We start from the raw sequence: 23,768 nt of genomic DNA on the forward strand, positions 1-23,768 counted from the left end.
CTGGGAAAATCATGCAAAATTTACAACACTTTACAATTCACTTGCCAATATCTTGCTTGGGCTTTAAGGTGCTACTGGGAGCTAAGCCAGGACAAACAGTGGAAATTGGCCACAGTGGTCATGTCCTGTTTGGTACCTGGCATGATACTGTGACAACAGATAGCACATCCAAAATCCCCTTCACTTTGGAGATAAGAGTTAAATGGACAGTTGTAGTTAAGTGGTTTTACAGGTGCTACTGCTCACTCACGAGAGGAGATACTTACCCAAGGCCTGAGGATACAGTGAGGAGCCTCCAAGTATTAGGAAGAGGCACACCATTAAGATGTTACATATAAAATAATCACAACCCTCCAGTCTTGAATCTGACACAACTTTGATTGTTTCTGCTTCTCTTGGTCATTTTAGACAACTTAAACCACTCTTTTTAGTACCTACATGTTCCAAATTCTACAAGCAAGTCTCATCCTGCTGAGAGCTCACAGGCCTCCCTAACCTCCAGGAGATGTTGTGCCTCAAGAGGTTCTGCCTTGTTGAGGTCAGCAGTCCTGCTGGTGACAGCTCTGTAAAACACCCTCTGGAGCTCCCCAGCCCACAGAGGACAAGGGCCTGGTTATGGATGGGGGAGGAGTTGCCATATGCCAAAGCATGAGCAATTTTGACTTGCAGTCAAAAGCATCCAAAAATTCAGTATGCAGGATTTGGTGCCATATGGAGAAATTGTGATTTGGCCTTTTCCCCAGCTGTATCTCATTAAGCAAAAAGGGAAAGAAAAAAGGGAGGACATTCTTTTCTTCTGTGCAAACTCTCTCCCAGAGTTCATCTTCCTTTGAGGGACAGTTCATTGCTGGTACCTGGAAAACCAAGTCTGAGCAGAAGGGGGCTGTAAGAATCCAGGTGCTTGAGGACAGGCCTCTGTCCAGTTCAAAAGGTTTTTTGTAGATCTTTTTACTTTGAACATGACTTCTTTTAGGAAAGAGGGAGAAGTGCTACAGAGAGACAGGACTGGTTCTACAGGGCTGAGAAAAATCAGAGTAGAAAAAGAACCTGATGTTCCATGAAGTCTGCAGGGGTGCCCTACAGTAAATGATGTTGTTTCCATGTACTGCAGCATTTTGCACTAACAGCATTTTGCTTGTGAGCTCTGTGGTCTGTTTTGCTCAGTGTGAAAGGTTTGTTTAATCTGAGACTTCACTGAGATTTTGTCCTTATCTTTTTTATAGAGACTGATGTGGCATTACCATAAGGCAGACATTAACATGGTTTGATGTTACAGAGACAATCCCATGGCTGGTGTCACACGGGTGACCACATCCAGGTTTCAAAGTTACAAACACAGACACCTCAGAGCCTCTGTGCTTCTTTCCGATCTTCCTCGACGTAGAAAGATGTCAGGAGGAAAAATCCTCCTCCAAAGACCCCCACAAAGGCACAGGTGACAAAGCTGTACTGCATGCTCCTGAAACTCCACTGCAGCGAGGGCACGTTCCTGGCCTGGATGGCATTGGAGATCTGGGGAGGGAACAAGGCTGCATTAATCTGGAATAACACCTCCATCCTCTCCTGCTTTAAACTGACTCTTCACACTGTGAGCCTTGAAGAGAATAAAAGAGGCAGGCAGGGATGAGAGTTTGCTCCCAAAGTTTGCCAAACCAGTACCCAGCACAGCTGTACTGCACTGCTCTCCAGCTTATCCTTATCCATCCTTATTCTGTGATTCTGTGATTCCAAAGGGTCAAGAAATCTCATGTTGTTTGACACCTTCAGTGCCTCCAGTCACAAGAGCAGGAAACATTTTACCATTTCCTAGCCCACCTCCAGACTGCCAGCACAGGCTGGGCCTTGGGCAGTGACCTTTGGCATTTCTTGGTCCTGTTCAGTAACTTCTGCCTCCCTTGTTGAAACTCAATGTATAGAAACAGAGAGTCAAGCAGCAATACAGGCACAAGAACACTCATAAGACAGGGAAAAGATTGAAATTAACCTAAGACAAGAGTGGGGTCTGCTTTTGAGCCAAAAGGCATTTGAGGAGTTATGGAGTGACACTGTGAGTAAGTGGGAGGAAGAAAATACCAGGCAGGTGCTTTTTGCACTGGTGGGAGAATGAGGCTGTAAAGGCTATAAATGATAAACATTAATTTTATTTTTGTAGACAGAAGGAAAATCTGATTTCCAGAAACTCAGTTAGATTCAATACTTAACCCAGGAACCTGAAATCTCTTCTCAGCATAAACAAAAAGATAAATGGTGAAAGCAGTAATTTTTATTCCCACATTTGTTCTTGAAGGTTAGAATATACTGTGTGACTTGAAATGCATTAATACAAGACTCTTCAGCCTTTGCTGGGTTTCTATGATTATTTATGACAGTTTAGGAAGATAAGAGGAAGATCAACTCTAAATGGGTACCTAGGGATTACAGCAAGCATAATGGCCATGATACAAACCTAATACATTTAATTTTAAAATGTTTAGTGAAAAAAATCTCTGGGGTGCAGAGGGAAGAAAAACAGGCTTTGAAAAAGAAAATTCCCTGATTCTTCAGACAGATTTTTAAGCTAAAAGTTTGGCTGAAGCAGGTTAGGAAACACTATCAGGACATGAAAGTAGAAGACTGGTGTTTAACCTTCAGCAGTCATGGGAAGTGTTGGTGTAAGGGCTCACAGAACATTCCAGAGGAAAAAGTGGGTGCTCCATACACAGGAACCCACTTGGACACAGAGCAGTTTTATTCCTGGGTTTAATGCCTCTGTTCTGAGATTAATCTCATCTGGATAAGCTTTTTTTAGGTTTTAGGGTTTTTAGGGTCTTCACTCTTTCAAGAGCTGCTCTTTAAGGTGACTTCTGCTGGTCCTGCACACAGTGACAGGCAGGATCAGCACAAAGCCTCAGTTCTGCCCAAAGAGGGCAAAGCACAGAGGGCAAGAGGCACAAACAGTTTCATCTTTCAGGTAGAAAGCCTAAATCAATACATTGGCCAAAGGGAGAATGAACAAGACACATTTCAGCTGTTGGGGTACCTCCCATTTTTGCATCCCATCTCAGCATTTTCCACAGGGATGTTGGTTGTTGTGTTCTCACACATGTACAGTCAGATATGTGTGAGAGCAGGAGTTCCCTAACACCAAGAAGCAAAGTGATTTCTTCATTTGCCAAAAAAAGGAAGTCAGCAGGGGTAATCCCTCAGGGAGAGAGGCTCTCTTCTCTTCCAGACAGATGACACAGTTGAGACTCTGGGTTTCACCCAGCTGAGGACAAGGGGAAGCCCCTGTGTGGCTGGGCCAGCAGCAGCTGTGCAGGCACAGCTCACTTGGGCATTGCTGGCCCTGTCTCACCCTGACACTGTTAACAGGGGGTGAACTCTTTAAATAAACTTTCATAAAAACTAAACTTTAAATCACTGACAAAGACTCAATCTCCCATGTCAAGTAAAGCAGAAAATTCAAAATGGGTCCTTTGTTAGCTACTGTGTCTTAAAATAAATGGAGGAAGGAAATGATACTGACAGGGTCCACTGGAACTAAAATTAATGAACTGCACAGAGAAAGCAGAATGAGGCTGATTTGCACAGAAGCACCTAAGATCAAGTAAATGTAGGAAGGGCAGAGAAATCAGGTCGCAAGGAATGTGGGAATTCAGGGTTAAGGTGATTTGAGACCACAGCTTTAAAGGTCAAGTAGTATTTAAAGACAACCATTGCACCACTTTTGTTCTGATTTTCAAGACTTATTGCAAGATTTCAAACGTCAAGATTTGAACTAAGTCTTGGGTTTTAACACATTGAATTAATTTCCATGAAACTCTCAAACTTAGCAGAAAGTGCTTAAATCCTATGACACTGTCTCTGCAAAAATGCATGCCTCAAAAAATATATGAGTCTGTAAATTTCTACACACTGCATAGAAGTATTCACACCTGCAAGCAGTGTCACAGGACCAAGTGCTTCATGCAGGTAAAAACATTTAGGAAAATGTCTCTGTGTCTTAGACTCAGGGCCAGCAATTTGAGTAGTTTCTGGTTTTGGATCAGGTAGTGCCTGTGATTCTGTGAGTGTCTCTCAATTTCTAGAAGTTTTACCCCTCAGTAAGGAAAGAATTCACTTACAGCTCCAATGAGGAATGGGCTGCCTGCATCTCGCAGCAAATGGCTGACCAAAATCTGCAAAAATGCATGCCTCTAAAAATATATGAGTTTGTAAATTTCTACACACTGCATAGAACTATTCTCACCTACAAGCAGTGTCACAAGACCAAGTGCTTCACGCACTTAAAACAATGTCTCTGTGTCTTAGACTCAGAGACAGCAAATTGAGTAATTTTTGGTTTTGGACTGGGTAGTGCCTGTGATTCTGTGAGTGTCTATCAATTTCTAGAAGTTTTACCCTAAGGAAAATTCAGTAAAGAGAGAATTCACTTACAGCTCCAATGAGGTATGGGCTGCCTGCATCTCCCAGCAAATGGCTGACCAAAATCTGCAGGGCAATGGCTGTGGATTGTCGCCTCGGTGCCACCACGTACTGAAACAAAGCACAGCCCACAGAGAGGGAACATCAACACAGGGAACTTCAGCAGTGCCCAGCTGCTTCCAGAATATCCCAGAGACATGGACAGAGCAACACTGATGTACTTCAGATTCAAACACTGTTTACAACTTTGTAAGACAAATTTCACAGAAAAGCACTGTGATGTCATGTTGCCACGACACTGCATCCAGTCCCCAGGCAGTGTAGGAGCAGAGCTGTGTGAGATTGGCTGTTCTGAAATCCTGGCCACCCATGGGATGGAGGAACAATCCAACAGCTCCTCCTCACTGAGGCCAAAGCACACCATGGCCTACACTGAGGCTCTGCAGTCTACCCACTTCTTTTTTCTCTCTCAGAACCTACCTGGATGATGAGCATGCACACTTTGTGAACAGGCTCTCTTGTGCAGAGACAAAAAAACTACAATAGGAAACTCTGAGCTTGGGGAGCCGACCTGGCTGTGACAGACTGTACTAGACTGGAGCCTGTCAGCTCTTGGCTCTCTGAGGTTTTCATGTCATCTGTCCTAGACTCAAATTTCTTTTATGGATAATGACATACTGTGTTTGAGAGATGCAAATCAAATATTGTTATGCACTCAATATATCATGGGCATTGCAAGCGTAGAAAAGCTAAATGTACTTTGTCTCTCCAGTGCCTTGCACCACTTCCTTACTACCTTTATTTAATATCCCATATCTGCAACTACAAGAGATGGAACAAAACTGTAACAAGAAAAACACAAGAGAAGGATGGGGTATTTCCTATAGTTTCAGGGCTCATGCAAACTCTGCTATCACTCAGGTTCCTCTGCACAACAGAAACTATACTCAAGAGCTCAAGGGCCTGTGGGATCCACCAGGAAAAGAAGAAACAAAACAGAGTTCCACAGGGACTCTGAGGAAGCCGTGGGGTCCTGCCTGGTCACAATGACTGCCCAGGACCCCACACCATGGCAGGAGTGGAGGTGACATCCTGCACACTTCTCCTCTGAGGAGATCCAGCCCAGATGCTGAACAGAAGCAGGTGCCCCAACAGGAGCAGTTTGCAGATCCCTTGTGCTGCCTCTGGAGGTTTCAGAGACCTCCTGCAGACTCTGCCTCAGAGCTGTCAGCTGAAAAAGCAGATGGAACACACAGACTGGTGAACACTTGTGTACCTCCCAGGGCACTTCCAAAGACAGGGACACCTTGGTAGCCTTCCCAAACCCCTCCAATTCCAACATCTCCTACACTATTAGCTGCCAAAACCCTAAAAAATAGAGTTCCACAACCTCACAGATGGCAAACATTTCATAAGGAACACTCCAAGAGCAGCCTCTCAACAAACCAGCAAGGCAGCTACAGCACTTCTCCACTTGCACATGAGGATTGCAGTGGTTCAGCAGGTACCTTTGTGTTTACACTGAATAGGAGGCACAAAGGTGGCTACATGCAATGCCTCTTGATGAAAAGGCCACAAAGGGAGAAGTCCTTATCATTCAGGCAGCATCTTCCTTGCCTTCAGCTCCACAGGTCACAGGAGAAATGAATTCCTGGCTACATTGTGTGGTTATAGTACCATGGGAAGAAAGAAAAGTCATTTTCATGGCACACTAAGAACATGCATTAGCAAATCCAGCTACATTATCAGAGATGCTACCAGTTCATACAGGAAACAAGGCAGAAAGAGAAATTACTGCTGTTTTCTATGGCACCCTTCAGTAAATGTAACAGCAGTAATACATTGAGCCCATGGGGTTTGAACAGGATGAAACCCAACTCCCAAATGAGATTGCCACTGAATGAGCAGACATCTACAAATTCAGCTCAATTCCATCATTTTCTGATAAAATAATTAGTAGCATTTAGAATTCAAGAGATCCAACCCAAAGCACATTTGTGGTAATAAACTTGATATCTGTTCCCAGGGTAACACAGCACCCCAGTGCTCTGCTATGCCAAACTTTTCAGCTCCCCACTTGTTCCCAGTTGATACAATATTGCTGCTAACTAACCCCACAATATTCTAAAATAAATGGAAGTGAGGGATGTTGGTCACCTGGGAGACAACTTCCTTCATTTCTAGATTTACATGGATCCAGGATATGGCAATGATGCTCCCCATAGATTTCCTGCAGGCTGCAATGTGATGCAGCATTCCCTCAGAAAGCTGAGATTGGAGTGATGGAAGTGAACAAAAGCTCTGTTTGGATTCAGGAAGGAATTGAAATAAAGAGCTGATAGCAACTATCTGCCTCTCTCTCCTCACCATGTATCACCATTTCCTAACTCAGTGATGTCACCTTCCTCTTTAACAGTGACAGAGGACAGAATTAAAATACAGATGTAGGAGTTCAAAGAAAAGTAAATTGAGAAACTTAAAAAAGTTGGTGCCTCAACTCATGTAAAAAGAATGGCAATGGTATTTATATTTGCTTCTGGTGCAAAAAACCCCAATTATTTCAAAATAAACTGAAACAGAAGATAAGTAAACCCATCAGTCTGGACCAGTGATAGTTGTTCTGCACCTGTTCACTGCTGCAATTATCTCATAGGATAATTCTTTCTGACCATTCTGTGAGAGTTAAATAAGAATCAAAACCCTCCTGGCTGCTGGCTGAGATTTTAAGCAAGCAGCCAATTGACTAATGCTGACTGCATTATTTACTATTTTATTAAAATTCCAGAGTGCAGAAAACTGACATGTAGAGAGCAGCACCGTGAAAGAGAACATAATGCACAGTCAGTGTCAGCAGGACTTTGCTGAAGACCCATGAAATGTAAGTGGTTCCATTCCTTCATCTCAATCAGAATGTAAAGAGAGGTTCTTCAGCTAGGAAATACAGAGATAAACAGACTCACAGCAAGGCAGGGTCAGGCAGTGCAAGGAGAGCTCTGTAGTGCTTCCCAGCTGGTCCCTTTGGTCACTACAGAGTGCTCAGCATTTGGCAATGTGCTTTCTGATCCTTTTACACTGTAATAGGGGTACTTTCATCTCTGCTCAGCTTGTCCACTTCTAGGGTTCAGTTAGCCAGTAGAGATACCAAGCAATTTGTATATCTGAGCAACTCAGACACAGTGCCAGCAATTTCCAGCTCCTGTGATAGCAAGGGCCACTGACCTGTGCTCCACTGGAGCCACAGGCTGCAATGGTTTCTCCTGTCCTTCTTGTGAACTGCTATTGTGCACCACTGCATGTTGTGCTACACATGAATGCACTCACTGTGGTTCTTAAATAAAACTTTTATTATGACCATGAAGTTTGCAGCAGCAACCTGCAAATAGATTTCAGCTCCCTTAGAATGAAACACTATTACATAAAATGGGGAACACTCACATTTGCTTGGGAATAAACAAAGATCTCTGTTCTGCTGTCCCTTAACTTTGTGCCTTCTCTCACTTGTCCTGATGGCTTTACACAACTTCCCACCTTCAGTGCCACCTGCAGCAGCATTGTGCCTGTACCACACTTGTCTGAACAGTCCCTGTCTCACAGGGAGCCTGCTTGAAATATTAGGGTTACCATCACATCCACAGTTTCTCAGCACAGAGGTCCCAAAGTAGAGTTTGGGTCCCTTGGGTGATCTACGCCTCAGAGAAAAGAGTAATGTTAATTTTAATATTTTGTTTTATGCCCACAAGTAGCAACAAAAGAACTGTCAATCATATAAATAACTTACTTTGGTATTTAAATCAGCTTTCTGCAGTCTATCAGATATGAGCATTTTTTTGCTTATTGCACTGATAAGCCATATTCAAATTGTTCATATTATGGGTTATTAAAAAAAAGTCATATAAACTACTTGATAAGACTATAACGATCTGTGTAGTGCAGCAATCACAGTATCTGCCCCAGGGTTTACACAGACATCTATTATTGACTGTGGAGCTACAACCTAAATGAAAGGTTGCCAAATTTTTATTTACAGTAAAAACCTTTGAAATGATAAGAAGAAGCTGCTCATCACAGTCTAGACAAACTGTGCTACAAGATGTGTGCTATTCACATCACTCCTTTCTGAAGAAATTACTGATGACAGAATCCAAATGAAACCATGCACTGCAATTCCCTGGCTTGTGGTGTCAGTCCTGGAATTCCCAGGAGTCCCTTAAGCATCACTGCTGGCCTGATGCTCTGGCAGTGTAGCACACTTCTGAACTGGACTTGCAAGAGCTGGAATTCATCTGCCCTGTATTCTGAGCTAAGGGAACTTGCTGATAGTTCATGGACTATCAACTTTGCCTCATTTGGATCATCCTTTCAAATCTCTGGAAAACAAATAGAAAACCTGATTATAGGCACAAAATTACCTTGTTTCTGGTGCAGGCCATTTTCTAGTAGATATCTGACAACACAGAGCTGTACAGAAGCCCAAAATACAATGGGTACACACAGCACTAGAGAATACCATGTGCATGACTTCCATCCAGATCAGGACATCTTCCTGGGATTATAATAACTTGGACTACTGCACCACCACACCCTTATTGCCACTGGCATCCTTGCCCAGCAGTACATTGTGGCAGTGATTCCAAGCAGGATTCCAACAAGGGGATTCTCTGTAGGAGTTTTTTCAGCTGTCCCCAGAATGCCACCAAGATGATGCAGGCTTAGGAACAATATTACATTGTCAAAACCTTGAAATAAGGAAATAGTTTCATGAGCACTTACCAGCAGTATGTCTGTCACAACAGCCCAGTTTACAGACAAAAACAGTTCTCCAAATGCAATAAAAATCTGCAAAACAGAAAAAAAAGCAGTGACTATACTATGCTATACTCTGCTCCTCTACTCTGCATTGCCCCTCTATATTGTGAAGATGAGGCAGGCTCACTGACTCTGCTTATCTATGCAAGAGTTGTCCTACATTCCCATTACTTCTAAATTAAACACCTCTGTCTATGCTTACAAACACTAACTTCATCTTAAAGGTGGGGAAAAGAATCAAAGAAGGTGTTTGAGTCATAAATCCTCAGCAGAAGAGCCAAAATAGGAAACATATACCACCCTCCCAAATGAACTGCTATGAACTACTGAACCCAAGAAGAGAAAAGCAAGATCTATGGAAGAGGAAGACTCAGCACAGGTTTACAAAGTGCACAGGGATGGAAATGAAGCCAAGTGAACACCTCTGGGTCAGTACAAGTACTCTTAAGGCCTCCTCCAGAGAGAGAACCTCCAAAATGGGATGGACTCCAAGGAACAGGCAGTCTCCAAACCTTGGTGTCCTGTGGGAAATCTCTAATCCATCACAGATGGAGACCCAGCCATGAGGAAAAGGGGTAGGGCACTGAACAGTTCTTATAGCTGAGGGCCTCAGAAAATATTAACCCTTTCAGCCAGCCCTGGACACAGATTGGAGCAGCCTGCCCAGACTGAGCAAGACTTAAAGGAGGAAAAGGATTAAAGTTACACCACTGAGGTGGAGCAGTGCTAGAAAACAGAATCTCTTCAGAAATACAGGTCACACAGTCACATGGCACGGGGCACAATGTTCTTATCTACTAATCAGACTGATGGCACATTGTTACAACAGGTGCCAGCACTGTGTTTGGTAAGGTCTTGGTCAGGATGTTGTCCCTGGTTGATAAGAACACAGCATAGGAAAGGCACAGTGACAAACTCAGGTATTTTTGTAGGGGTTGCTTTCATTCTCCTAAGGAGAACTAGACCTAGAATACCCAGGATACCTATAGATATCCTGTAGGTAATAAATATAGATAATAGACCAGGATATCCATACATCCTGTGGTTCTTCTCTGTTCTGTTCATTTGTTTTCTTCCCAAGCCAGTTTGGGGAAAAAAGTTCCTTGAAGCACTGATATACTTATTACAAACCATTATCTAGACATCTTCTCTTTCACAATGCTTTAGATATAGATATTATAATTAATATATTATATTATTAGATATAAGGAAGAAATTCTTCCCTCTGAGGGTGCTGAGGCCCTGGCACAGGTGCCCAGAGCAGCTGTGGCTGCCTCATCCCTGCAAATGTTCAAGGCCAGGTTAGACAGGGCTTGGAGCAACCTGGTCTAATGGAAAGTGTCACTGCTCATGACAGGGGAGTGGAACTAGATGAGCTTTTATGTCCCTTCCAACCCCAAACCTGATTCTATTATTCTGTGATTCTATGATTCTAATAAAAGGTATGTTTTGGTAGTTCCAACCAAATATATTGATTCACTCATCTAACACAGACTGGCAAATCAAACTGCTGTTCTCTACCTCCAGTCTACCTGGAGCTTGTGGGACTCTGAGGAGCAGAAAAAGACAATGGGTAATTCTTGTGGGCACTCAGACCCCCACTATTGAATCCAAAATAAACTTCACATTTCACATTCTGCTTTGAGACACACTCAGGCCAATCCACTTGTGTTTTCTTTTGGTGTAAAGGTGTTTTTCCACAGGAATACACATTCCTGATGAGTCAGAAGGAAAAGCTCTTTGAACAAGCATTATTCTTAGAAGCAAAAAACATGCAAAGTGCCCTTTTGCAGAGAACTGTTGATTACTGTAATTTACTTTACTTTACATGTTAATCATGGTGATTTTGGCTGTGGAGTCAGAAAAATGCACAGGAGTCTTTCCCCAGCTGTTACCAGATTACAGTTGAAATAGGGTTTACATTCAGTTCCCTCTTACAGGGATTTTTTCTCATTCCTAGTAAGTTTCTGTTTTCCCTTTGACTGAGAATGGAATTTAAGTGATTTATACTTCAGTTTGTATTGCCAAAAGCTTTGACTTTGAAGATCAGCTAGTGATCTGGGCCTTTGAAGGTGAGGGCTAAATTATTCTTAGCAAGAACAGTGTATATTGCACAGCCCCAACTACACCAACCTTTAAGTACTCAGAGAGCAAAAATAAATAAGAATACTAAATTAGGCACAAAGCATTAAAAATTAACATAAGATTGAGACTTGCTTTAGCTACATTTTTGCATAAGGGCCATGTTTCAACCCAGCTAAATGCATAGTTACTATTCTGTTCTTCAGTGTGGGCACTCTGCAGGACCCCAGGCCCAGTTTTTGTGCTCTGTCTGCTCTTTATTCTGTTCCAAGGACTGCCCAGTGTGGCTCTCACAGGACAGATCTCAGCTATGGGAGCATCAGAGCCCTCAGCTTACCTGGATACCTTGCCACAAGTCACTGAAACCTCTTAATGGCCTAAAAGACTGCAGAGAATTCTGCAAAATCCATCCCTTGCCTCCTCCTCCCCCTTCCCATTCCCCCTAGGAGGCCAAAATTTTGCTAATTGTCACTTACAAAAGTGGAAAGGATGTTTGTCTGGGCCACCATCAGAGCTATGTAGAGGCACAGGGCAGAAAGGAACATGCTCGTGGCACAGATCAGAGGATCAGCTTTGTTGTTTATCTTCCTTAAATGTCTTGCAGCTTCTGCCCCAGCAATAATACCCAGGATTCCTGTCCCAATGGTGATGCCTCCAAATATTAGGCTGGTGACAAAGCAAAGGATTCAGCTGAGCATTGTAAAACTGTACTGTGGAAAAATAAATGGTGTTAGCTTGTACCTGTAGTTTCAGAGGAATCTTTAATAGGGAAGCTGAATTTTATTCCATTTGATGTGACCCTCCCACTCCTTCTAAATGGATGCAGTCCCAAGCCCCAGCTGAAGCTGTGGCTTTGCAATGGTGGCTGTATCCCCTGGAGAAGATATTTTCCCATTTGCAGAGCAGGTGTTGTGCACCCAGGCTCAGGCAGGGCTCTGCTCAGTACAATCTGGCCTGGACATGCTGTGATTTAGAGGAGACAGAGTCATTGTGGTTACCCTGTGAATCAATCCAGCCAACCATCCCTGAAACACAGATGGAGTAACCCTGTATCACAATCTGCTGCCTTGGAAGGGATCCTGGCACGTGGAATGATCCACATCTAAATTACAACCCTCTGCTTAGCACAGCTGAGATGAGTCACTTCTCTGACTATGGGAAACACCTACCACTTCCCAGAAGAGTTCAAAGAATACTGAATAGGTAACTACTGGCAGCTCCATGTAGCATTTTCTGAACACAGGGTTTCCAATACTATTCAGCTTTGTGTGTCTGCAAATGCAAATGTGTTCTTCAGGAACCACAAGTTCATGTTTTAAAAGAACATGTCAGAATAGTTGAGAAGATTCAGCTTCCAAAGGGACTTGCATGTGTGCTTTTGTCTCTCTCCCAGTGAGATCCCCCCAATGACAAACAAATCTCTTGCACAAGATCACTGGTGCCACTGCACCATAATTCTCTGGAGGCAAGCAGGGGCAGGATCAATGTATTCTGAGCACAAGCACTTCTGAATATTTTAGAGTGCTACATGGCAAGTTCTGTACATTTTCCTGAACTTTTCTAACTGCAAAGCAAAGTAACCAGCTGGGACATGATCTGTTCCTTTAAACTACAGAACATCCACTTCTTAATTTCTTTCTGGCTGATTAGGAACTCAATAATGCTACAAGAAAAAAAAAAAAAAAGGTATTGCTATGCAAGATAACAAACTTTAAGAAAATTTGTACTCTCCCTGCATGTTCTTCAGGATTCTGATCCATCACTGACTATAGCTTGATAGTGACATTATAGATTGTCACTTGGCAGAATAATCTCAGACATTTGTTCAAGAGAGGCAAGTTCCAAGGTGACATTAGTTGATTGAAGCATTCATGGAATTGTGTTTAGAAGGCTCATGTGTAAACTGTAGTTGAAATAAACCTGCAGCTGGAATAAAAGAGAATGGCCAAAACTAAACCCAAGCACAGTTCAGTTGACAGGGAGTAGGAAGGTACAGAAGCCTGGTACTGGGGAAAGGCTCCTGTGGGATCCTTCAGGGGCTGAGAATGCTCACTTATCTCTCTGATCTGTTTGAAAGTGTTTGCACAAAGACCTGAACAAAAACTTCACACTGCCTATTTATCTACCTTGAAAGCATCGAGACTTGAATCAGTTGTGGTGCCATTTGAGTCTGTGTTTCCAAGGAGTCTGTGACACAGTCCTGATCCTTAAACAAAGTCTGCAACTGCTGAACAGCCAGAGGGAAAAACATCTTTAAAAGTATCCCTGGGCAGGTCTGGTAATGTGCAGCTCAGTTCCTCCAGCACCAGCAGGTCTGACACAGTAGTTTATGTTCTCTTTCTTTACATCCCCTTGGAATAACAGTCCAAAGCCAGCCTTATGCTGCTTCTGGCATGAGCTTATGCCAAGGTTATTTTTAAAGCATCCTATAAGAAGCTGTACATGAGGTTAAACTATCAAATGCTCTGTTTCACTTCCCTGAAGACCATGTCTGGTCGAGCAACACTACTGTGGAATAATAATTCAGAAGTGGATTAGAAAACAAACTAGAGGCCAACACCTTCAAATTAACAAAGGAAGTACTTAAACTGCATGTGTGAACAGATACAGACAAACATCTTAAACTGTTCAGCTTCCCTCATCTGCCTACCCTGAGCCAGACTCCTGGGCTTCACTCCCTTCCTAGTACTGTTCATTGATAAGGAATGTGCCACTGGTGGCATCCTGGAAGGACAATTGATTTCCCTTGAAAGGATTTTGGGATGACTCTTCAATTAATCTGGTTTTGCTACAACTGAGAAATCACATCTGAGTTGACTCAATTATTCCATTGCAGAAAACCAGAAAAATCCCATTAGCAGAGGATACATTGAACGTGTGATTACTGCTTTTCCCTTTAATTGTTTTTATCTGGAAAGGCCATGCAATAAGCACTTAGTTCTCTGAAATCCATTACAAAAGCAGAGACTGAAACAAGACTTGGGATACCTCTGGGAGAAAGGGATATTTGTATGGAGTCACTGCCAGGAGTCAGCCCCAGTGCTCACTGTGACTGAGGGAAGCTGTGAAGACTCAAGAGGAACACTGAATACATATTTGTATTCTGGACAACACACTGTGAAGAAAAACTTCTCTTTCTTGGTGGGGAAAAGGGATCTACAAAAAGGTGTGTCATGACTACTTCAAAATGTTCTACTAGTGTAAATTCCCCTTCCTTTACAATATTTGATACTATTCACGAATCTTCATTGGTCTGGACATGCTTTGTAAGCAGAGCTCTGCTGGCAGCTATTCACAAGATCCTGGTTTGATGTGATGATCTGATACTACATCAAAATCAGCAAGCTTTCTTCAAGCTGGGAGCCACAGTGAACTCACCAATATGGCATGGATTACAAAAACAGAAGAAGAAGATAATAGGCAAGTTACTACAACACAGGATTTAAATATACTTAAATGGATATTTAAGTAACTTGGGGTGCACAGTCATTTGTCAACTAAAAACTCCTTGCTAAAGCTGCTCCTTTTTCCCCACAACTGTTGCTATTACTGCTTCTTCCCACTTTACTGAAATAGGGCTGGCAGCATCTTTCCAGTTAACTGAGTGATTATAAACAAACAACCAAAGGGGAGTGTCTCAGATAACTGGAGGCAATTTAACATTCACACCCCATTGCCTTCCCAAGAAGTGCCTGGTCACATCATGTGCAAACCCAGAGCACACAGGGAATATTTCTCTGTCTGCTCTGGGGTGTCCTGACCCACAGGGGAGCACTGACTTTGACCATCATTCATGGAGAAAGTTTCCTAAACTCCAGAATAGACTGGAATCCACAAAAGTGTGAAATAGATTATAGAGAGCAGTGTAGGTGCATCACTTGGTGAGAAATTGAGGGTTTGGGATTTTTGGTGTGTTGTGGATGGAAGCAAGATGGAGGGCACAGGGTGTCATCCTGGGTTTCTTCTTCTTCCTTCTTCTTCCTCCTTCTCCATGGGTTTGGGTGGCATTTGTAATTGGGCAGGAAAGTCTGCATTGAGGGCTCTTGGGATCAGTTACTGGGTTAAAAGGGAAATAATCCAGGTGTCAGTTCTTAATTGGATAGGTTAGTCTTAAAAGACCTTGGAACAAGAGATTGTTGGCCATTTTGTGCCTTCTAATGAAAAGCTGCCAAACTCACAGCAGTGAGACTGTTTTACTGATAAGAAATAATAAACACCTGAGTCCAAACATGAACTTCTGTCCTGACTGCCTTCAATCCAGACCCAGAGAAACCACAACTGGAACCACCACAGCATCCTCCCCTCAGGAAAGCAGCTGTGATTGAGCCCCCTGCAGTGTTTCCAGGAATGCTCCCAAGGCACAGCTCACCTGTTAGATGAATTGCAGGAGTCCTGGAGGCATGGTGGGACAAGGCCCTGGACAACCTGAGCTCTGTACAGAAACAGTGGCATCCACATTCCCAGGGCTCCAGTGACAAAGGCCATGGCAGTCAGACCCAGTGAGGAACAGACAAAACTACAGCTGAAAGTATGAAAAAAACCAAAAAACAGCTGAGAGATATTAGAATGAATGGTGTGTGAGGAAAAAGGGAAAACCTACCTGCAACACCCAGGATTTCAAGCAATAACACAATAACAAAACAATATGTTCAGACATCTGGTAATCAAAATCCCCTCCCTTGAATATCTGAACTCTGATCAGGCTTTATTATGAAATTCAACAATAAAGTACTAATTAGAGCAAAGGGTATGACCTACTGATTTGATGTTAAATCCTGGTCTCTTGCAGATTTCATGCCAACTTCTGCCAAAACAATTGCTGTGAATATTTTGATAGCAGAAGTGTAACAATAGAGAGTGAGCAATAATTTAATGGCTTTGTATGGCTTAGTACCTAAAGGAAAGGGTTCTATGTTCAAGTTTGAATGCCTCAGGTTTTAAGCTGTTTCTGTAACCAGTATAAATGAGAGCAACATCTGGGTTTGGGCTGGGCTGGAGCACTCCTTAACTCTACCTGAGTAAAAACAGACTCAATCTCCACAGCAAGGTTCAGACAAAAGGAGAAGCATTTTTGAAAACTGTTCCAAACCTTGTCTCCTTCCTGCCCTGTTCTAGGAGAAAATTAAATTTTTGCCAGACTCTTTGTCATTAATACTTCAGGAGAAAATCCCCTTTGAGGTCAATAGGGATGTATGAAATCTAAAGACTGCTGCAAATGATCAGGTGACCACCAAACTAGAGGATTTGTTAAGAAATTAACCTAATTCTCCATTTCCTAAAGATAAAGTGCTCTTGGACTTGATTAAAAGTGGAACCACATAGTTTTTCAGCAGTATGTCTTTATGCTTTGGAAATCAATTGCCCAAGGAAAAGAAAATGAGAATCAATTGCTAAAGGAAAATAAAATTAAAATATATTTTTTTACACTGGAACATCTCTGTAGGAAAGCAATTTTGGAGATAGTCTAGTTGTTGAAATGTCAGAAAGGTTCATTTGGGTTTTTGATTCAGGAAAATGTATTTTTTTTATTCAGTTCTGGATGTAGTGCCTACAAATTGTGATCCCACAAAATTGATCTCTAATGTACCCGCTGATCAGGATGTAAAGAGGATGCAGATTCAGCGGGCAGTTGGAAAATGCTGGATGCTCTGGAAGAACACTCCAAAGAGAAACGATGTCCCAGGACAGCAAGTCTTGAAACGAAAAGCGCCGGACTGGAAGGCAGCGGCAGCGGCGCAGCTGCACAGCGGCACCTGCTGTTCCCTGACCGCTGCAGCGCCTCGTCCTGCCCTGGCACCGCCTGGCACCGCCTGGCACCGCCCGGCTGCGGGGCACAGCACCGAGCAACCTGTCTATTCCACCCTGCAGGGCAGCTGCATCTTTAATTTTTATGTGATTAAAAGGAAGATGTCATCTGCCAGCCACAGCTCAGCCCATCAAAACACATGGATAATTACTTTATAAAGCATATCCCACAAACTTTGACTTCATGCACAGCAGGTTCCCAAATATCACAGAGTGCCTGAGAGATCCTAATCCAACCTTCCTCAGGTGCTAAGAATTATAAATAAATTTACATCAGAAAATTATGCACTTTTACCAATCTAGCTTCTGTAGGAAAGGGAAAATTTAGTAAGAAGTAGAGCTTTGGATTCAAATAGGAGCAAACTGCCATCATAACTTCTCCCCTTTCCCCCTCCTCAAAATGGGAGGATAGAAGAAGCAAAGAAATTTTTTATCTCTTTTGCAGAATTACTTTTAAAAAGTAGAAGAAAACTTTTTACTAATGGTGTTTCCATCCTCCTTCATAGAGCATGTGGCTCAAAGGAGCAAAGTGGGACTCAATGGACATATTTCTTATACCACTTACTTCTTGACAAGTGACCCCACATCTTGACACCAACTAGTCCTGGTAGCTCTGTAGACATCTGGCTTCTCATCTGCTCCTCCTATCATGCCAGAGATGCTCAGGGCTCTGTGGACTGCTGTCTTTCTCTGGATCTTGTGAGGGACCAGTAGAATCAGGAGAAGCAGTGCCAGTCCTCCCATGCAAGGAGTTACCTGTAGACACAAGGTTGGTTAGATCAAAGATCTGTTTTCTTATAGTGAGAACTCCACAGAAATTCCAGTTGCATTAGAATCACTAGAAGAAAATTGCAGATATGTTCAGAAATAGATATGTGCTGGTTTAGGTCATATTTGTAAAGAAAAATAGTGACTTTGGTGGCTTTGAAGAAAAGATAATAGAGCCTTCCTCTCTATCATACAGGTACCTAATTGCTCCTCCCTCTGATTAAAAAAAAAAATGTGAAAAGAAAAATGTACTGTATTCTAGCCACAAACACAAGAATCACTGATGCAGCCACCAATGTTACCTGAACAGCATCAGAGTTATTCCAATAAATACTCTGCCCCACTCACCTGCATGTGTTAGCTGATTTTGTATTCAAAGGAGTTGTTCCCAACAGCATTCCAGAACTCTGGTGCTACCAGTATAGTGATAATTTTACCTTCAAATTCCTCTGTTTGAGGAGGTCTTGGTGCAGTAACAACCATTCCAAATGTGCCCTCAGGTAAGAGGAACATCAGCACCTGCCTGGCTGCTGTACAATTTCACCTACACCTATCAGAGCTAGGCAGAAAGCTGCCACTTGTCCTGCAGGAAAACTTCTCCTAAACAGCACGTTCCTGACCTGTCAGAGGGTAGGAAGTCCTCCCACTGCTCACCTTTAACACAATGAACATAAAGAATCCAAACCCCAGTGATGATTTTGATTTTACAGTGGATTAAAGTGACTCACCCTGAATGCCCAGTGCCAGTCTCCCGTGCTTTTTGCCATGCCAGCTGCCAGCATATAACCACAGCCACTGCAAACAACAGAGTGGAATGGTCAGTAAGCACCAGTGAATTTTGGATGGCTGAAATGACATGTCCTGCCAGCTAAGGAGAATGTTCTGTCATAGTTTTCCAAAGGGATAAACAGAAATAACCCCCATGGTGTGTGCTAGTCTGCTTGCCAGCCAGTATTAAAAAGAGAGTCAAACCTCCTCAGAGCAGACTTGAGATGATGACAGAAATGTCCCAGATTCCCCTTGGAATACATATTCTGTAGAATGACACTGCAAACCCGGATCAAAGAGCCCATAAAACATTTTATTACCTACTCCCTCCTGTGCTAGCCAAAGGAATTATGCCCTGCAGGAATTTCTTTAGTTTTATTCTACCTTCTGGGCCCAGCCTTGGCTGCCTGCTCTGATACAGAGTATGCCTCTAAACCATTTGAAAAACTCTTCTCCACCTTTTCTTCAGATGTGAATTTAACTAAAAGAGAAGAGGGAAGTAACCAGCTCTTCCTTGGGAGACACTTAATGGAGGGTTTTTTAAAAATCTGTCAAATAAACGAATATCTAAAAGCTTTTGTCTCTCAAAACACAGAAATAAATTACATACTCTTGTGCACTTATTTCTTTTAGAAAAGATTCAATATTTTATTCAAAGCCAGAGTTTCCGGAGTCTAGACTCTCCCTAAAAATGTTAGGGGGAAAAAGTGAATTTTTCTCAAGGTAAGTAGAGAAATACAACTAATCAGCTCTATTCAAACTTGCCAAGGAAGTGACAAATCCCTTTGTAAGAGCCAATGAAGAAATACATCAAAATAAATCTGATTAGGGCTCAGGGTATAGTGAATTGCAGGTGTGGTCAGACAGAATTTCAAAAGGCCACTGCAAGAAACCAACCTGCCCACTGGAATGAAGATGTAGAAGATAGATAACACTGTGGTCCTTTTTCCTTCCTCAAACAAGTCTGCAATGATGGTAGGTGCTATGGTGGAGTAACTGGCAGAGCCAATGCCAACCAGTCCTCGTGAAAGAACAAATATCCTGTAATGCTGCAGGGAAAAGACATATTAAAGTCAAAAAAAGTCCATGCAAGAAGGAAAAGAGGGGCATTTTAGTGGTGAAATCAAGCAGAGGAAATCAGAATTCAACTGCCTTTTGCCTGTGTCTGTATTCCCTCCACTCACACCTGCTCCCCTCACATCTCACTGCTTGGCTTTCTCTTTCTGCACAGCAGTGACTTCCCAGAGTGACACCCAGAGGGAATTTCAGGACAGGGTGAATAGAGCACATGTAACCAACAAGTTGCCACACTGTAAGGTCATAAACAAAAATCATTCACGACAACAATGAAACCCCATCAATCACAACAATAACGTGTGGGTTCTCTATTGCCTAGGCTGGACTCCAGAGTCCTGGAGTATATTTAGTCCAAGCTTAAGGCTTGGGAAATGAGTGGTCACTGATGCTTTTCCAAATGTGATTAGAGAAGAAATCTATCAAGTCCTGCAAGATGTGTGCAGTTATTTTCATGGCACCCTCTAAAAAGCAACATACTGACTGAGTGATGAACGAGCTCCCCAAGGTCACACCAGACCAGAAGAAAATCCCAGCTCCAAGGATGATCTTCCTGTTGTAGCGATCTCCCAGGTACCCAAAGATGGGGGCAGCCAGCATGTAACACAAGGTGAACACTGAAAATCCAACAATGAACAAAGACAATATTGATCTGAATATTTTTGTCATTTATGTACTGCTCAGCCCTCAGATAAACTCAGGTTATTTTACGGCAGGGGTTAAAGGCGGGCTGAGTTTCTAGGATTAGGAGGAGGATTGATATTTGGAAAAAGACAAATGCAGACTCAAAATATCTATTCAGCAATAAAATGTATGTGAATTGAATTGATGTGAATTGAATTAAACAATGTGAATGTATGTGAATTACTCAACTTTCTTGAGAAACCCTTCATCTTTTGAGATTCACATACTGTGGGATTTTTGAAGAACCCAACTCCAGTGTGACATTCAGTTTTGCACTATAGTCAGCCTGCCCACGAGTGGAAGTGAGCAATGCCACATAGAAGGAGGAACTAGAGGAGCTAAGTAACTGGTCTGTGTTTTAGGAGCAGACCACAGGGGGGCAAGGCAAATTCAGCTCTCTGAACTGAGGAGATTTTATTACCTGTCTGCAGTAGACCTGTCTTCCCATCACTGAGCCCAAAGTATTTCTGTATATCCAACAGGATCCCTGCAACAGAGGCACACATTGAATGACAGCAAAGCACCCAGCTCATCCTGGTTACTGCTAACCCAAAACCAGGGCTTGCAAGAACTGCAGTACATTTAGATTTTAGTTTAGATATAAGCCATTACTGTACCACAAGCAGGAGATGCACAGAGGATTAAGAATTCTTATCAATATAGATAAAAATAATGATCTTCCACTATAAGGGTCTTATGAGAGTTAGTTTACCCACTGTTTCAACCACTCCTGTTCTGCTTCTTTTGCACCATTAGCACCTAAGGACATGAAAAATTTAGATTTCAAAGTATAATGGACACAATGCAGAACAAAACAGTGGATGTTCGGACAAAAAAGTCATTTTCTTCTCTATACCATGCCAGAGCTGCAGATCTTCCATCTCTTCCATCTCACCTCTTGTATTTCTATTTACACTGCTGAAAACCAACTGAAAATACAAGATACTACTTTGAAAAACCATACCTGTACTCCAGTGTTGAAAGATATCAATTATAAAAGACATTTACTTCTCATGCCACTTCAATTTTGTCAAAATAGATGAAGTCATAACATTGTTAAGAGGATGAAACCACCACCACTTAAGAGAACAAGTTCTGTGTAGTTTGCCTGCTGTGCTCACAGGAGCTCATCTGCAGCAGAAGGGAGTGGGTGAGGTCAGCAGGAGGCCCCCCCTTCTCCCTTCTTCCCTTCTGTGTTTTACACATTGTGCCATGAACTACACTGCTCCAGCCACTTAAAAGCAGTGTGGGACCACTAATTTAAAGCTAAATCCATGTTCTCCCCATGGCTGCAGCATCACTCCACTCACTATTTACTGATGTGACTTCAAGTCACTGTAGATCAAGGTCCAGCCTAACAGCAGCTCCAGAGGTTTACAGCTGTTTCTCAGTGACTCTTGAACAAATTTCACATTTAGGGGTTTCCTAATGGTTTTAAAAGTTTAAACAAAAGATTTAATTCAAACATTTTGCATCATTAAAACAGGACAATCAATTATGTCCTTCCTTTCTGGCAGCCAGTGATCAATGCACAGAAATACCTTATTAGAGGAATTCATGTTTGGTCTCGTGGAGTATTTAGAAAAAATCACAGCTACCAAGCCTTGAACTGAACCACAACTTCATCTCAAACTAACATTCACACTGAGCACCATTAAAATGTCATCCTCTCCACATAACTAAAATAACTGACCCTTCCAGATCCTGGCAAATTATAAGGAATGGTTTTGAGCAGTTTGGTGGACAGAAAAGAGGGGAAAGGTCTGCATGGTCACTAGTTTCAACAGAAACCCCCACACTCGGGGCACGGCCCCACACTCGGGCACAGCCCCACACTCGGGCACGGCCCCACACTCCTGAGGCACAGCCCCACACTCGGGCACAGCCCCACACTCGGGGCACGGCCCCACACTCGGGGCACGGCCCCACACTCGGGCACAGCCCCGCACTCCTGAGGCACGGCCCCACACTCGGGCACAGCCCCACACTCCTGAGGCACAGCCCCACACTCCTGGGGCACAGCCCCACACTCCTGAGGCACAGCCCCACACTCCTGGGGCACAGCCCCACACTCCTGAGGCACAGCCCCACACTCCTGGGGCACAGCCCCACACTCCTGAGGCACAGCCCCACACTCGGGCACGGGTGTGCACTCCTGAGGCACGGCCCCACACTTGGGCACGGCCCTGCACTCCTGAGGCACGGCCCCGCACTCCTGAGGCACAGCCCCACACTCGGGCACGGCCCTGCACTCCTGAAATCAGCAGACAGCTAAGGGGAAGAGCTTGTTTTCTGTGATGCAAACACTGTCACAGCCTGGGAGCAGAACTATCCGGAAACCACAGCTTGGTAACTGCTGCCAGTTCACTTCTGAGCAGATCCTCACACCTCCCCTTCCTCCCCTTCCTGTGAGCTGAATCTGACAGCATGGTCACACACTGGGACAGCCAAACTCAAATGTGCTGCTGCAAGAATTCTGCAGTGGCACTGAATTCCAGCAGGTGAGCAGTCAGTGCATATTGCTGTGTATAAACTGCAGCTGACAGACTTCCCCATGGCCCAGCAGTCACAGAACCCAGTAAAATGGGGTTTGGTCATGTAGTGTAATTAAAGAGGATGTTTCAAAGGGCTGGGCACTGTCCCCACCTCTGCTCTTGAATTCTTGCATGTCCCTGAAGGTACCTCACTCACAAGAGCACAGTGGGAGAATTTTAAGCTCTTAACTGGTTCAGGAGCCCCTGAATAGTTGAAAGCCTGGAATGAGCCAAATGGTTTCTTACTCTTAACCCTCCAAGGGGATACCTTTCTAGCATCCAAGCTCTTCCTTGAAGGTATTTTCATTCTCTTCTGTCCCCTGCCCTTCTCCAAGGGAAGCTACTTCACAACAGAAGGCACACACAGGAGTTTTTCACTCACAGCCTTGCAGTGACATTCAGCATGCACTCCTACTGCACTCCTACTCTGCTTCCTTCCCTCTTGTGTTGTTAAAAAGTACTCAAAAAACCAAGCTCAAACTCTTAAACCCACTACACTCTCCATTTCTAAAGACACTGACTGAATGTCCTAAATTTCTGAATGGTCAAAGTAGCAAAATTACTTTGTATACTGTAACTAGGTATTAATTCCAAATTCAATAATCCATCCTTTGGGTTTTTTCAAGGTTTAAAACAATTCTGTTTCCCAGGCCACTCAGAAGTAAAATACAGCAAGCTCACAACAATTGTTTCCCCTATTTTCTAAGTCAGATCCCTGGAAGCATGGGAGATGCTTAGGAGTAGTACTAAATAGAAGAATTTACATAGACCACAATTTATATGGGAGAAAAACCCCTTATTTTCCCTCCAGTTTACTGTAAGCAACTCTTGGTTGTTTTCAGC

General features: G+C 43.2%; 1 protein-coding gene across 1 annotated transcript in view; it reads right to left on the reverse strand.

Annotated features, from left to right (window-relative positions):
- Positions 1 to 855: 855 nt before the first annotated feature.
- Positions 856 to 23,768, reverse strand: part of LOC131091529 (protein spinster homolog 3-like) — a 29,620-nt gene continuing 6,707 nt past the window's right edge. Inside the window, exons 3-12 of the mRNA XM_058037644.1 lie at positions 20,813 to 20,878; positions 20,188 to 20,324; positions 19,531 to 19,682; positions 18,594 to 18,660; positions 17,663 to 17,853; positions 15,662 to 15,814; positions 11,769 to 11,958; positions 9,175 to 9,240; positions 4,417 to 4,515; positions 856 to 1,512 (exon numbers count right to left, since the gene is read on the reverse strand). Of these exons, the coding sequence (XP_057893627.1) occupies positions 1,345 to 1,512; positions 4,417 to 4,515; positions 9,175 to 9,240; positions 11,769 to 11,958; positions 15,662 to 15,814; positions 17,663 to 17,853; positions 18,594 to 18,660; positions 19,531 to 19,682; positions 20,188 to 20,324; positions 20,813 to 20,878 (1,289 nt within the window). The 3' untranslated portion in view covers positions 856 to 1,344. The remainder of the gene's footprint in view (positions 1,513 to 4,416; positions 4,516 to 9,174; positions 9,241 to 11,768; positions 11,959 to 15,661; positions 15,815 to 17,662; positions 17,854 to 18,593; positions 18,661 to 19,530; positions 19,683 to 20,187; positions 20,325 to 20,812; positions 20,879 to 23,768) is intronic.

The sequence above is a fragment of the Melospiza georgiana genome, chromosome 19, assembly GCF_028018845.1.
Source record: "Melospiza georgiana isolate bMelGeo1 chromosome 19, bMelGeo1.pri, whole genome shotgun sequence".
Classification (NCBI taxonomy): Eukaryota; Metazoa; Chordata; class Aves; order Passeriformes; family Passerellidae; genus Melospiza; species Melospiza georgiana.